This window comes from Oncorhynchus nerka, linkage group LG10 (genome assembly GCF_034236695.1).
Source record: "Oncorhynchus nerka isolate Pitt River linkage group LG10, Oner_Uvic_2.0, whole genome shotgun sequence".
Lineage (NCBI taxonomy): Eukaryota > Metazoa > Chordata > Actinopteri > Salmoniformes > Salmonidae > Oncorhynchus > Oncorhynchus nerka.
The window spans coordinates 83417376-83432716 of record NC_088405.1 but is presented as its reverse complement, the minus strand read 5'-3'; the positions used below and the strand labels follow the sequence as shown (position 1 = coordinate 83432716).

General features: G+C 43.6%; 1 protein-coding gene across 1 annotated transcript in view; it reads right to left on the bottom strand.

The window, feature by feature from the left end:
• Positions 1-10632: 10632 nt before the first annotated feature.
• Positions 10633-15341, bottom strand: part of LOC115136289 (CXADR-like membrane protein) — a 124904-nt gene continuing 120195 nt past the window's right edge. Inside the window, exon 7 of the mRNA XM_065023841.1 lies at positions 10633-15148. Coding sequence (XP_064879913.1) covers positions 14794-15148 — 355 coding nt within the window. The 3' untranslated portion in view covers positions 10633-14793. The remainder of the gene's footprint in view (positions 15149-15341) is intronic.

The window sequence follows — 15341 nt, the reverse complement described above, 5'->3', positions numbered from 1 at the left end:
GCAAGCCACTGCTTTCAAGGTAAGGAAACAAATATCTAAATATGTAAAACCGCTGAACTATTCCTTTAGTTTAAGGGAATAACAGGGTTCATAAATCTTAATAAAAAGACAAGTGTTGTTTCCTCTCAGCACTTATCCTTGATAAGTACACAATGAATATCACCAAAACATGACCAGCATTTTAGCTCAGTGCTTTAGAAAGGCAAAATGTGGGTAATCAGGGTAATCAGCCGGAGAACATTAAACATCGGAGACGATAATGAAATCTACCTGACCGTGAGGTGAATTCATGCACTAGGCCTACTCTACTGTCAGACCAAGGACAAACAGCAAAGGATAAAGACATATCATCAGTGCTGGGCTGAACCAAGCACCTCACCTCTGCCACCCTCTTAACTCTCCCCATCTTGAAGCCAAGGTCAGGGGAACTAATGATAAGTTAATGATAAGCTAAACAAACCTGGTGGTCACCTTGAGTACATTCAGCAAATGTTTATAGGTCTCTAAAATGTGTTGAATAATTGTCCAATACTGAGTCACCTGCTATGTTGATCTTATATAGTGTGCATTACATTGAATATGAAGACATAGTTTGAATGTTTGATTGACAGACATTAAGTGCTTCTCTGTTCTGATTGGTTTGGTTATTTTTACTGTATGTGACTGCAATGACAACACACACAAAAAAAATCTTAATAGGGGAGAGGTAAAGTTGACATGTAATTGCTGTACACTGCATTATCAGGATAGCGTCCTACGTGTACAGTTTATTTGCAGGCCAACGCTGAAATAGAGCTGTTGTAGAGAGGGGGACATATATATCTGCACTGTTAGAGAGTGAATTATCCAGGAGCAGGAGTCAATACTGAGAGCAGGGGAAAGGGATCCAGCAACTACAACCCCCACTCTCCGCTGCCTCTCTCCTGGCCAAGCCGCTTTAAAGGTGCCCTTCAAGAGCTGCAGCCTCCAGAACAGCGGTGCCTCTGCTTCTCTCTCATAGGCTGTCTGTGTGTGGTGTGAAGGACGAACACTGTCTAACACCCAATACACAAGCCTAATGAGGGTAGGCTACTTCCCTGGTCTCTGCCTACTTGAGACTTTTGCCAGCAAAATCATCCAGGCTAACTTTTATGATACATCATTGCCTATAATTGTTTCAAACATAGTACTGTGAAGCATTGGTGTCTGATCATGTCATTGGGTTTCATTAAGTCTACCCTGGGTTATGAAAATCAATACTGTGTGTGTGTGTGTGTTGTGCTGATGTCTAAAATGTGATTGGGTTACATTGCTTGTGATTACCTGCTTGGGTTTGATTATATTCTGTATTATTCTAGCCTATTTCATTGCAATGTGTTGAGATACAAGTTATGTAGACTTCCAATTAGTAATGAAATTGTAGGGCTGCCAGCCTGGGTATTTGAGAAATGTGATGCTGATGAGAGTTTAAGCAAAAAAAATACTACAAAGCACAGAGGACAACTTCACCGAGTTGGCCAGACAATACGTTGTGTTAAAGTGCTTGGAATTGAAGTTTTAAATGCACAATAACTTTCAACAAAATGTTGTAAAAACGGTTTGAATGCAGTGTCAAGTTCACAGGATCAGGCTTCTGAATCCGTGTTTATAAAAAATAATACTTTTACAAAAGATCTCATCCATTGATGCCACTGGTTTTATTTTCAGTATACATATTTAAATAAATATGCAACTTACGTTTTACTCCAACCCAACAAACCTCACGCAATTTTTATTGCAATTTTCTACGTTTGAGTATGAGTATAGTGAAGGACGACAGTCTCCTGCCTACCTGTGTCCTCTCGAATTCGACGGAATTGGTGACGGCGGGTTGCTTCGTTGTTGTAGCTGCTGCAAGTACCCCAGACTGATGCTCCTCGTCAAACATTCGTCCTCAGCCTCTTCGAGCTTCAGCTCCGGGATCAAATGTCCGTTGTTTGCCATTTGATAAGTTTAATGCGAAGGGCTAATGTACACAATACATGCGATGTTGCACTTCGTAACGTTGTTAAAATGGGGCAGCTACAAACACCGTTAGAGGTTGCACCCGTGTGAAATATTCTGTTTTTGCTGTCCTCCCTGCATCGAGAGGTTGACCGATTCTCCGACAGAGTGATGTGACGAAGAGCACACGTCGCGGGGGTGGAGTGGGGTAAGCGACGCAAATTAGTACCTCACAGGCACCTGCCCCGTTGCCCTCAAGAAATAAAGTTTGAGCCATGAGTATGCCTATAAAACATAACGATACCCTTATGTTCTTCAATATAACTATTTTTACATTTGCACGCAAAACGTTCAACATTACGTGTCTTTATTTTTTGCCAATGCCTTCCCACTAGTGGAGCACAGCATCAATTCAACGTCTTTCCACGTTGGTTCTAAACTTTCGTTGAAATTACGTGGAAACAACGTTGATTCAACCAGTGTTTGGCCAGTGGGTTCTCGAGGGTAACATGGGGCAAAACGGCCCCATTAATAAAAATGTGTAATTTCTGAAACAAAAAAAGCTACATTTGTATAAGGTATGTCATGATGGTCATTAGGCAAGCAAACCAAAGGGATATGTGTGCGGGATAATCAGCAGCCTGCAGACCTAGAGGCCAGGGAGGGAGTATACATGACAACTCACCAGACATGTCACCCATTGAGCAGTTTGGGATGCTCTGGATCGACGTGTACGATAGTGTGTTCCAGTTCTCTGTGAAATATCTCACCTGAATCACTTAATCAAGGGCTTAATGATTAGTTGCCAACTGGTATGCTAGCTCTGAAATAGATCAAATACATGAACAGCTGCGGGTCCTCAAGGAGAAGTCCAAAAGAAACTTGAGATCTACCGCTCAGATAAAAAAAAATAAAAAACATGACTTAAAAAACTTAAGCCTATGCAACATTAACCAATAAAAACAGTTATGTAGCAATGAGGTTTGTGCAGTAGGCTTTTGGCCCAATACATTATCACATTTTATTGGCTATGTTTGAATTACCCTGCCATTTTGAAATTAAAATTGTAAGTATATGATCACACTGGTAATAGATAATTTGTTGTATTACTCGTGAGGCACAGCTGAGTGAGCATAATCATTTTTTATTTTTTTTATTTTACTAGACTGATGGCCTGCATCTGATGGTCATCTGATGGTCAGATGGCTTTACTTGGCTCATCGCGTTCTAGCGTCTCCTTGTGGCGGGCTGGGCGCCTGCAGGCTGACACCGGTCGTCAGTTGAACAGTGTTTCCTCCGTCAGTTGAACAGTGTTGTCTCTGACTCATTGGTGCAACTGGCTTCTGGATTAAGCGGGCGGGTGTTAGGAAGATTAGTTTGGCGGGTCATGTTTTGGAGGACAAGATCGAAATTGGGGAGAAAATACAAAAAAAGACCCGATGCTAATAAAAACAACGCAAGCTTATCTAAACACTTTGCGCTACTCATTCATTGCACTTTGCTGTACTCATTCATCAACTTGTAGACTTGTTTACGTGCTGCTGTGCATTTTGTTGCTAACCTTACTTTGCTACTTGACAACTTTACGGTTTTTACCTTTTAATTACCGTTTATATATTTTGTTTTTCCCCTCACTCAACTTTTTTTTCATTCAACTTTTTCACTCCGGACGCTTTATCTGGACGTGGTTCATCAGGACCTCCACCAGCCGAAGCTAAGTAGTAACATTAACATGGTGCCTTCTAATTGCAGTCGCTGTACTCATAATATACAGGAGAATGATCGCCTTACGGCGAGGACAGTTGTGCTGCAAGCCCAGCTTTATTCGCAATCGTTAGGCAAGGGTAATTTCAGTGTGGGAAAGGATGAAACAGCATCTGTGCCACCATTAAGTACAGATAGTAGTATATATCCCCTCGCACAGTCCCCGCAGCCGGACAACTTTCTTATGGCTTCTGGAGGGAAATGCTGTAGGAATGCTCAACCGGTGTCGCTCATTTATCCGAAGAAACTTTGAACTGGTTCTCCCCATTAAGCAGTGAGTCAGAGTCAGAGGCCGAGCCTTCTCTGGTCTCTACTCCTCCCGTTACGGGGTCTGAGACGTGGAAGCCTCCCACCATTAGCTCTGACAAATTGAAAACCCTAGTCATTGGCGACTCCATTACCCGCAGTATTAGACTTAAAACAAATCATCCAGTGATCATACACTGTTTACCAGAGGGCAGGGCTACTGACGTTAAGGCTAATCTGAAGATGGTGCTGGCTAAAGCTAAAACTGGCGAGTGTATAGAGTATAGGGATATTGTTATCCACGTCGGCACCAACAATTGCTAGGATGAAACAGTCAGAGGTCACCAAGCGCAACATAGCTTCAGTGTGTAAATCAGCTACAAAGATGTGTCTGCATCGAGTAATTGTCTCTGGCCACCTCCCAGTTAGGGGGAGTGATGAGCTCTACAGCAGAGTCTCACAACTCAATCACTGGTTGAAAACTGTTTTCTGCCCCTTCAAAGGACAGAATTTGTAGATAATTGGCCCTCTTTCTGGGACTTACCCATAAATAGGACCAAGCCTGACCTGCTGAGGAGTGATGGACTCCATCCTAGCTGGAGGGGTGCTCTCATCTTATCTACCAACATAGACAGGGCTCTAACTCCTCTAGCTCCACAATGAAATAGGGTGCAGGCCAGGCAGCAGGCTGTTAGCCAGCCTGCCAGCATAGTGGAGTCTGCCACTAGCACAGTCAGTGTAGTCAGCTCAGCTATCCCCATTGAGACCGTGTCTGTGCCTCGACCTAGGTTAGGCAAAACTAAACATGCGGTGTTCGCCTTAGCAATCTCACTAGGATATAGACCTCCTCCATTCCTGTCATTATTGAAAGAGATCATGATACCTCACATCTCAAAATAGGGCTACTTAATGTTAGATCCCTTACTTCAAAGGCAATTATAGTCAATGAACTAATCACTGATCATAATCTTGATGTGATTGGCCTGACTGAAACATGGCTTAAGCCTGATTAATTTACTGTGTTAAATGAGGCCTCACCTCCTGGCTACACTAGTGACGATATCCCCCGTGCATCCCGCAAAGGCGGAGGTGTTGCTAACATTTACGATAGCAAATTTCAATTTACAAAAATAAAAATGACGTTTTCATCTTTTGAGCTTCTAGTCATGAAATCTATGGAGCCTACTCAATCACTTTTTATAGCTACTGTTTACAGGCCTCCTGGGTCATATACAGCGTTCCTCATTGAGTTCCCTGAATTCCTATCGGACCTTGTAGTCATAGCAGATAATATTCTAATCTTTGGTGACTTTCATATTTACATGGAAAAGTCCACAGACCCACTCCAAAAAGCTTTCGGAGCCATCATCGACTCGAGTGGGTTTTGTCCAACATGTCTCCGGACCTACTCACTGCCACTGTCATACCCTGGACCTAGTTTTGTCCCGTGGAATAAATGTTGTGGATCTTAATGTTTTTCCTCATAGTCCAGGATTATCGGACCACCATTTTATTACATTTGCAATCGCAACAAATAATCTGCTCAGACCCCAACCAAGGATCATCAAAAGTCGTTCTATAAATTCTCAGACAACCCAAAGATTCCTAGATACCCTTCCAGGGAGACACTCAAGTATTTTAGTACTTTTAAAAACCAATCGGCCTATATCGAATCTCCCATTCCCCTAAAAAAATTTGCTGTTGTGCAGCAATTCACTGCCTTCCTGAAGACAAACAATGTATATGAAATGCTTCAGTCTGGTTTTAGACACCATCATAGCTCTGAGACTGCACTTGTGAAGGTGGTAAAAAAACTTTTAATGGCGTCAGACCGAGGCTCTGCATCTGTCCTCGTGCTCCTAGACCTTAGTGCTGCTTTTGATACCATCAATCACCACATTCTTTTGGAGAGATTGGAAACCCAAATTGGTCTACACGGACAAGTTATGGCCTGGTTTAGATCTTACCTGTCGGAAAGATATCAGTTTGTCTCTGTGGATGGTTTGTCTTCTGACAAATCAACTGTAAATTTCTGTGTTCCTCAAGGTTCCGTTTTAGGACCACTATTGTTTTCACTATATATTTTACCTCTTGAGGATGTCATCGGGAAACATAATGTTAACCTTCACTGCTATGCGGATGACACACAGCTGTACATTTCGATGAAACATGGTGATGCCCCAAAATTGCCCTCGCTAGAAGCATGTGTTTCAGACATAAGGAAGTGGATGGCTGCAAATGGACAAAACAGAGATGCTCGGACAAAACAGAGATGCTTGTTCTAGGTCCCAAGAAACAAAGAGACATTCTGTTGAATCTGACAATTAATCTTGATAGTTGTACAGTCGTCTCAAATAAAACTGTGAAGGACCTTGGCGTTACTCTGGACCCCGATCTCTCTTTTGACCAACATATCAAGACTGTTTCAAGGACAGCTTTTTTCCATCTACGTAACATTGCAAAAATCAGAAACTTTCTGTACAAAAATGACGCAGAAAAATTAATCCATGATTTTGTCACTTCCAGGTTAAATTCCTGCAATGCTCTACTTTCCGGCTACCCGGATAAAGCACTAAATAAACTTCAGTTAGTGCTAAACACAGCTGCTAGAATCTTGACTAGAACCAAAAAAAGTATCATATTACTCCAGTGCTAGCCTCTCTACACTGGCTTCCTGTTAAGGCAAGGGCTGATTTCAAGGTTTTACTGCTAATCTACAAAGCATTACATGTGCTTGCTCCTACCTATCTTTACGATTTGGTCCTGCCTACACAGACGCTACAGTCACAAGACGCAGGCCTTCTAACTGTCCCTAGAATTTCTAAGCAAACAGCTGGAGGCAGGGCTTTCTCCTATAGAGCTCCATTTTTATGGAATGGTCTGCATACCCATGTGAGAGACACAGACTCGGTCTACACCTTTAAGTCTTTATTGAAGACTCATCTCTTCAGTAGGGTCCTATGATTGAGTGTAGTCTGGCTCAGGAGTGTGAAGATGAACAGAAAAGCACTGGAACAACGAACTGCCCTTGCTGTCTCTGCCTGGCCGGTTCCCCTCTCTCCACTGGTATTCTCTGCCTCTAACCCTATTACAGGGGCTGAGTCACTGGCTTACTGGTGCTCTTCCATGCCATCCCTAGGAGGGGTGCGTCACTTAAGTGGGTTGAGTCACTGATGTGATCTTCCTTTCTGGGCTGGCGCCCCCCTTGGGTTGTGCCGTGGCGGAGATCTTTGTGGGCTATACTTAGCCTTGTCTCAGGATGGTAAGTTGGTGGTTGAAGATATCCCTCTAGTGGTGTGGGGGCTGTGCTTTGGCAAAGTGGGTGGGGTTATATCCTGCCTGTTTGGCCCTGTCCAGGGGCATCGTCGGATGGGGCCACAGTGTCACCACACCCCTTCTGAATCAGCCTCCAGTATATATGCTGCAGTAGTTTATGTGTTACACCCTCGACAACCACTGTGATTATTATTATTTGACCCTGTTGGTCATCTATGAACATTTTAACATCTTGTACATGTTCTGTTATAATCTCCACCCGGCTCAGCCAGAAGAGGAGTGGCCACCACTCATAGCCTGGTTCCTCTCTAGGTTTCTTCCTAGGTTCTGGCCTTTCTAGGGAGTTTTTCCTAGCCACCGTGCTTCTACACCTGCATTGCTTGCTGTTTGGGGTTTTAGGCTGGGTTTCTGTACAGCAGTTGTCGAGGGTGCAGCAAGTCAGCACCTCAGGAGTAAATGTCAGTTGGCTTTTCATAGCCGATCATTAAGAGTATCTCTACCGCTCCTGCTGTCTCTAGAGAGTTGAAAACAGCAGGTCTGGGACAGGTAGCACGTCCTGTGAACAGGTCAGGATTCCATAGCCGCAGGCAGAACAGTTGACACTGGAGCAGCAGCTTGGCCAGGTGGACTGGGGACAGCAAGGAGTCATCATGCCAGGTAGTCCTGAGGCATGGTCCTAGGGCTCAGGTCCTCCGAGAGAGAGAAAGAGAGAAATAGAGAATTAGAGAGAGCATACTTAAATTCACACAGGACACTAGATAAGACAGGAGAAGTACTCCAGATATAACAAACTGACCCTAGCCCCCCAACACATAAACTACTGCAGCATAAATAATGGAGGCTGAGACAGGAGGGGTCAGGAGACACTGTGGCCCCATTCGAACAATATCGCCCTAGTGTAATGTAATGACTATATTTTACCACTAGAGTGCATCATTGCACCTCAAATGTTTAAATGAGACCCCTAGTTGACCAGTGTCAGTGCCTACAGTGTCAGAGCCAATATTGGTGCAGGGGAATCTTAAGGACAGTGGTTGGTTGTCGCATCAAATTTAACTCGATCAATTATTAATTTGAAGATCAGCTGTCTTACTGTCCAGCAGTTTTCCTGATTGTAATGGTTATTTAAGATTTTACTTATAGACCCCCAAATCTGGAGGGACATTATACAGATGGACGTCGCTTGAGCCGCACTCAAGGGCACAACAGCACGCAGACCCCATCTGGTGTTTTCACACAGCAACCTTATGGCCAGCCGTCTACAATAGGCCTTTCACCGCCCCACCAAATGTTGAGATGGAATAGTCTGTATTCTGATTAGATCTGTGGGTATGGTCTGGGTCTGAGAAACCCCAGGGGTCAAACTAGATAATGATCTGAGATATCACCGGGAATTCGTTTATTTTTTATTTTTTCATATTTATTTGTAAGGTTTATTGGTTTTTGGATAGTGGCAGGCTTGAATAGAAGGGACAGGTGAGAAGGCCAGTCGGCCCGGGATTCGATCCCACGCAGGCAGGGGGACCATACATGTACAGGAGTGAGGGGCCTTAAACACTAGACTAGACTAACTCCAGGCACTAGTATGTGTATTTCAATACTTTACGGGCCAGTTTCACAGACAGATTAAATAGCATGCACATTATAAAATCTCCATTGAAATAGCTTAATACAGTGCATTCGGAAAGTATTAAGACCCTTTAAGACTATTTCCACATTTGTTACGTTACAGACTTATTCTAAAATTGATTCAATTGTTTACACACAATACCCCATACTGACAAAGACCCTTTACTCAGTACTTTGTTGAAGCACCTTTGGCAGCGATTACAGCCTTGACTTCTTGGGTATGATTCTTCAAGCTTGGCACACCTGTATTTGGAGAGTTTCTCCCATTCTTCTCTGCAGATCCTCTCAAGCTCTGTCAGATTGGATGGGGAGCGTCGCAGCACAGCTATTTTTAGGTCTCTCCAGAGCTGTTCCATTGGTTTCAAGTCTGGGCTCTGGCTGGGCCACTCAATGACATTCAGAGACTTGTGCCAAAGCCACTCCTGCGTTGTCTTGGCTGTGTGCTTAGGGTCATTGTCCTGTTGGAAGGTGAACCTTTGTTCCAGTCTGAGGTCCTAAGGGCTCTGAAGCAGGTTTTCATCAAGGATCTTTCTGTATTTTGCTCCGTTCATCTTTCCCTCGATCCTGACTAGTCTCCCAGTCCATGCCGCTGAAAAACATCCCCACAGCATGATGCTGCCACCACCATGCATCACCGTAAGGATGGTGCCAGGTTTCTTTCAGATGTGATGCTTGGCATTCAGGCCAAAGAGTTCAATCTTGGTTTCATCAGACCAGAGAATCTTATTTCTCATGGTCTGAGAGTCTTTAGGTGCCTTTTGACAAACTCCAAGTGGGCTGTCATGTGCCTTTTACTGAAGAGTGCCATCTGTCTGGCCACTCTACCATAAAGGCCTGATTGGTGGAGTGCTGCAGAGATGGTTGTCCTTCTGGAAGTTTATCCCATCTCCACAGAGGAACTCTGGAGCTCTGTCAGAGTGACCATCGGGTTCTTGGTCACCTCCCTGACCAAGGCTCTTCTTCATCAATTGCTCAGTTTGGCTGGGAGGCCAGCTCTAGGAAGAGTCTTGGTGGTTATAAACTTCTTCCATTTTAGAATGATAGGGGCCAATGTGTTCTTGGGGACCTTCAATACTGCAGAAATAGTTTGTTACCCTTCCTGACCAAGGCTCTTCTTCATCAATTGCTCAGTTTGGCTGGGCGGCCAGCTCTAGGAAGAGTCTTGGTGGTTATAAACTTCTTCCATTTTAGAATGATGGAGGCCACTGTGTTCTTGGGGACCTTCAATACTGCAGAAATAGTTTTTTACCCTTCCCCAGATCTGTGCCTCGATACAATCATGTCTCTGAGCTTTACAGAGATTCATTGGACCTCATGGCTTGGTTTTAACTCTGACACGCACTGTCAACTGTGGAACCTTTATATAGACAGGTGTGTGCCTTTCCAAATGTCCAATCAATTGAATTTACCACAGGTGGACTCCGAGTTGTAGAAACATCTCAAGGCGTATGGAAACCGGATGCACCTGAGCTCAATGTCGAGTCTCATAGCAAAGGGTCTGAATACTTATGTAAATAAGGTATCTGTTTTTATTTTTTATAAATTTATATAAAATCTGTTTTCGCTTTGCCATTATGGGGTGTTGTGTTTAGATTGATGAGGGAAAAAATATTTTAATCCATTTTAGAATAAAGCTGTAACGTAACAAACTGTGGAAAAAGTCAAAAGGTCTGAATACTTCCGAATGCACTTTGTGTCCAGGAAACCGTCCTTACACATGCCGGCGTGTCTGAAGTAGAGAACAATCATACCAAGTGGCTATTCATCAAATGCTTTATTACAAACCAAAACAGTAATTATTCAGATATTGTACAAATATACATTTTTTACTCGAGAAGGAGGTATGTACATTTCCTTTTTGGTTTACAACAACTCAAAGTAACTGCATGACATTGTCAATCAAAGAAAATAGAGTGAGAGAGAACATTTCCCCCCTAACACTGTTGGTGAAAAGGGCTTAACGCAAGCGGGACACAGAGAGCACAGTTTAAGAAAGTGCAAAGTACTTATGACTGAATTCTTAACCCAAAGGAGTAAACTCAAAATGAACATAACTTTCCTTTTTTACAGTCATAGCATTTGTTTTAACTGTAACATTTTTTTTGTACAAGATGATCATTTATATATTTATATAAGCATTGAGGCAAAAATACAGTTTTGTTCTTTCTCTAGTTAAGTATCTGTGACATGCATATCCATCATTTTTCAGCTTTGGGTGGATTCTTTCGCTCTTGAACATTACACTGTATGCATGATATCAAAGGTCCCATCACTCAAACCATAGTGGAGGTATTTAGTAGACAGACTAATAAATGACATCAAGATGCAAGTTTTGTTACCTATGGTAATGGCCTTTTGGAGTCGATACATGGTGAAAGGGCAACGTAACGCCTGTGGTTCACGTTGTTCCTATCCCCAGCATGGTTTGGAGCATTCCCATTCCTCCTGTCTGCCAAGCAAGACATTCAAACGAAAAAGGGTGGAAACCCTAATGATTCAGGACACAGAGCCCTCTGCCAGGGGAATTCACAGAGCCACTCAGATAACAGAAAAATCAATACCGGTGCGTATCCTACCCCATCAAACGGCCGTAAGAGCCACATTCAATCATCGGCCTCCCTGTATTGGCTTTTAAAGGTATAATGGGAAATTCAAAGGGGGTTGTGGTGGGTAATCAGGAGCTCTCCCTCAGGTGTTGTCCTCTCATCTCGCCACTCATCCGTCTCCTGGTTTAAAGGTGCTTTTCAACCAGCAGTGAGCAAGCTGGAAGTACTCGAGTCACAGAGACAAAATTGCTATTTTCTTTTCACTCTTTGAACTACCCACGATCATGAAATAATCTCATCAAAAATAGGCCGATTTTACAAAATACAATTATTGATACAAACTCATCTGGGTGATTTCAACCAGGCATGAACGAAAAGCCAGGTAAATTTTTAACCTTTTTCAAGAAGTATAGACTCTCGAGTCACCCGTCCTCATTTGAACCATTTCGGAGGCCAGAGTACGAGTGTGCTCTTATGCTCTGCACCGCTGGACGAGAAGAGCCCTCCCTCCTGGGTGATCTAAGATGAGTTTGCTGGGTTCTCCTGGAGGGCGCCACAGCAGTCACTCCAAATAGCTCCTGACATCTCATCCATTGCATTGCGATTGAGCCAGAATAACAGGGGTGTCTCTTTGGAGGAAGCAGTCATAACACTGAAGGACCAATGTGCTGCTGCGTAGAGGCAGAGAAGACTATCGCTAGGCAGAAGTCACGCATTTGGATCAGATGAAAGCTCAGGCAAAAGTTGACATTTAAATCAGAGAATGGTAGGGCATAATTCAACACTTTCAGCCAGGATATTTTACTGAGGTTGAGTGTTGTTTAAATTCTGTTTGGCCACCATGAAGAGACTTCACTCAAAGCCATTGTCCTTTTCATTCTGCTTGAAATGGAATCAATCTCAGGTGTACCGTAGAGTTAACCATTTAAAACTGTAAATCGGTGTTTAATTGTTTTGTGAATAATACTTTTTTGTGGTGTATTCAATTAAAATGTGTATGTTAACCCAAGGCCCTCTTTAGGATTATCATTACTGTTCTTCTATAATCACAAGATGGTGCTGAGCCAACGCATGTGATATCATATTATGATGTGTATGTTAACCCAAGGCCCTCTTTAGGATTATCATTACTGTTCTTCTATAATCACAAGATGGTGCTGAGCCAACGCATGTGATATCATATTATGATGTGTATGGCCCTTTGCTCGTTTTCTCATTATACAGAATATATTTTGTATTTTTTCAGACACAGTTCAACTGCAGGGGATTAAATGTATTGCTGCAAATCTCTGCTCATTAAAAAACAAGGATTCATCCAATGATTTTGGGCTGGAATTAATCTATATCGCGGAAGTATTTCAAATGTAAAGGTCATTTTCTATTCAGCCGACTGTGAATGCGGTCTCCGCGAACGCGGGAACATTGCCTTTCAATTTAAATGGAGCTATAACGCGGTTCTTGCACGTTAGTTGGTGAATCAAATTGAATCCAGCCCTTTATATACTGCACGGCATAGAACACATTCATATGTTAGTTCATTCATTTTGGATTAATGGAAATGTCATTAACACAACACAAATTAAAACAGAAATGCCATTAACCATCTTCAACAAACATCAACTGTGGCACTTTATCGATAGGGCTTAAGTTCACCCCTTTAATAACAATCTTTAAACATTCTGAAGGAATCTGAAATAAATGAAATAGAAAAAAGGAAACGTAGAATATTAGACAATACATATTAAGCAATAGATATTTCAGCCATTAATAATCCCCATAGTCACATATTCCTATGGCCTTAATTGACGCTGTCCATGAACGTGGGAAGATAACGTTACATAAGTCCAGACTTGTTGAGTGTATAGTGCTGGACGCACAGGAAAGATGGGAAATCAATATTGATATCTTTCGTGTTGCTGCGAGTGACCCATGTGCAGGTGTATAGGATGACAGGTGACGTGTCTAGGTGGAGTCTCTTACTTAAGCTATATCATCTTTGTACAATCACAGGCAAACATCCCTCTTGTATCAGCATCAAACTTTCCTCCACTCTCATTGGTGTGTCAATCGATCGGTGCACCCCCTGCACCCCCTTCCTTACTAAACCAATCACCATGCCTGCTGGGTATCCTGGAGGAGATTACATGGAGGTATGTGATGCCAGCAAAGAAGCCTGGGAGATATTGATTGGCTCGGTGTGGTAGGTGTGGTGCTCAGGCAAGTCCAGAGAGAGGTTTACTTTTCCTGTCTTTTTGTTTTTTTTTCTCTCTTTGTCTTGTCTGCCGTCTGGTTTGTCCTGGTTTGTAGCAGGTATTAGGTGTCGTAAGACAGCCAGACACCCTTGCCTGATCTCTGCTGAGCTATGCAGCCTGTGTATCTCCTTTGTTTGCTCTTTTCCAGTCCTGTTTGCTCTCACTCCCTCCTTCCCTTTGTCCATAGCCCATTCCGCTTTCATGGCTCTGTCGGTTTGGTTTAAAAATACCTCAACTCTACACAGGGTCCTCCTGTGATGACACACATCACTGACCTCGTCGGAGTATGATACACATCACTGACCTCGTCAGAGTATGATACACATCACTGACCTCGTCGGAGTATGATACACATCACTGACCTCGTCGGAGTATGATACACATCACTGACCTCGTTAGAGTATGATACACATCACTGACCTCGTTAGAGTATGATACACATCACTGACCTCGTCAGAGTATGATACACATCACTGACCTCGTCAGAGTATGATACACATCACTGACCTCGTCAGAGTATCATACACATCACTGACCTCGTTAGAGTATGATACACATCACTGACCTCGTTAGAGTATGATACACATCACTGACCTCGTTAGAGTATGATACACATCACTGACCTCGTCAGAGTATGATACACATCACTGACCTCGTCAGAGTATGATACACATCACTGACCTCGTTAGAGTATGATACACATCACTGACCTCGTTAGAGTATGATACACATCACTGACCTCGTTAGAGTATGATACACATCACTGACCTCGTTAGAGTATGATACACATCACTGACCTCGTCAGAGTATGATACACATCACTGACCTCGTTAGAGTATGATACACATCACTGACCTCGTCAGCAAAAACACAATGAATGTTCTGTTGTCATGGGATATCATGCGAACAAAAGATTTCGCTCTGTATTGTTTGTACAGGAGACAAATCCTCTTACTAAAGTCTTCCCTTCGTAGAATGCACTCAATTATACTTTTAGTTGATGATATGGCTGGTTTTCACAGGGTTTCTGGGGGCAGGCTGGGTGTTGCTATCAGCTGTGTACTGGGGCTTCTTGTGTCTGTCTGCGTCTACTCCCTCCACTTCTCCCTCCCTCCCTCCTACACAGTCTGAAAGGCCTGGGTCTGGGCAGGGATCATGACCGGCGTTGCTCCCATGCGGGCCAGGTTCCCGGGGCTTAGCTTTGGGGGAGGGCTGAGCTTGGCCGGGGCTGTGCGGGGCTCAGGGGTCTTGGGGACCACCTGTGTGTAGGCAGGGGGCTGTTGGGGGAAGCTGGGGGGCTGGCCGTTCTCCTTGAGGGCGGCGACGTCAGGAAGCCGGGCGCGGGGCCCCCGGGGGGCAGTGGTGTGGACCATGGACTGGGTGGAGGAGGTGCCCGAGCGGGAGCTTCCAGAACGGGACGAGGAGAGAGAGTTGGGCTTCACCAGTTTGGCTTTGGGAGCCTCCGCATCCTCCCTGAGACAGAAACAAAGACATGTGGCTCAGGACATCGAAGGATGTCACTCAATGAAACAAGATAATATTAATGAAATGACAACCTTCCGCATAATGCACAGTGAGTGCATTACAAGCACATCTATAATGGTTTAAATGCATGCATGACACATTATAACGCACAACGCGTACACTACCGGTCAAACGTTTTAGA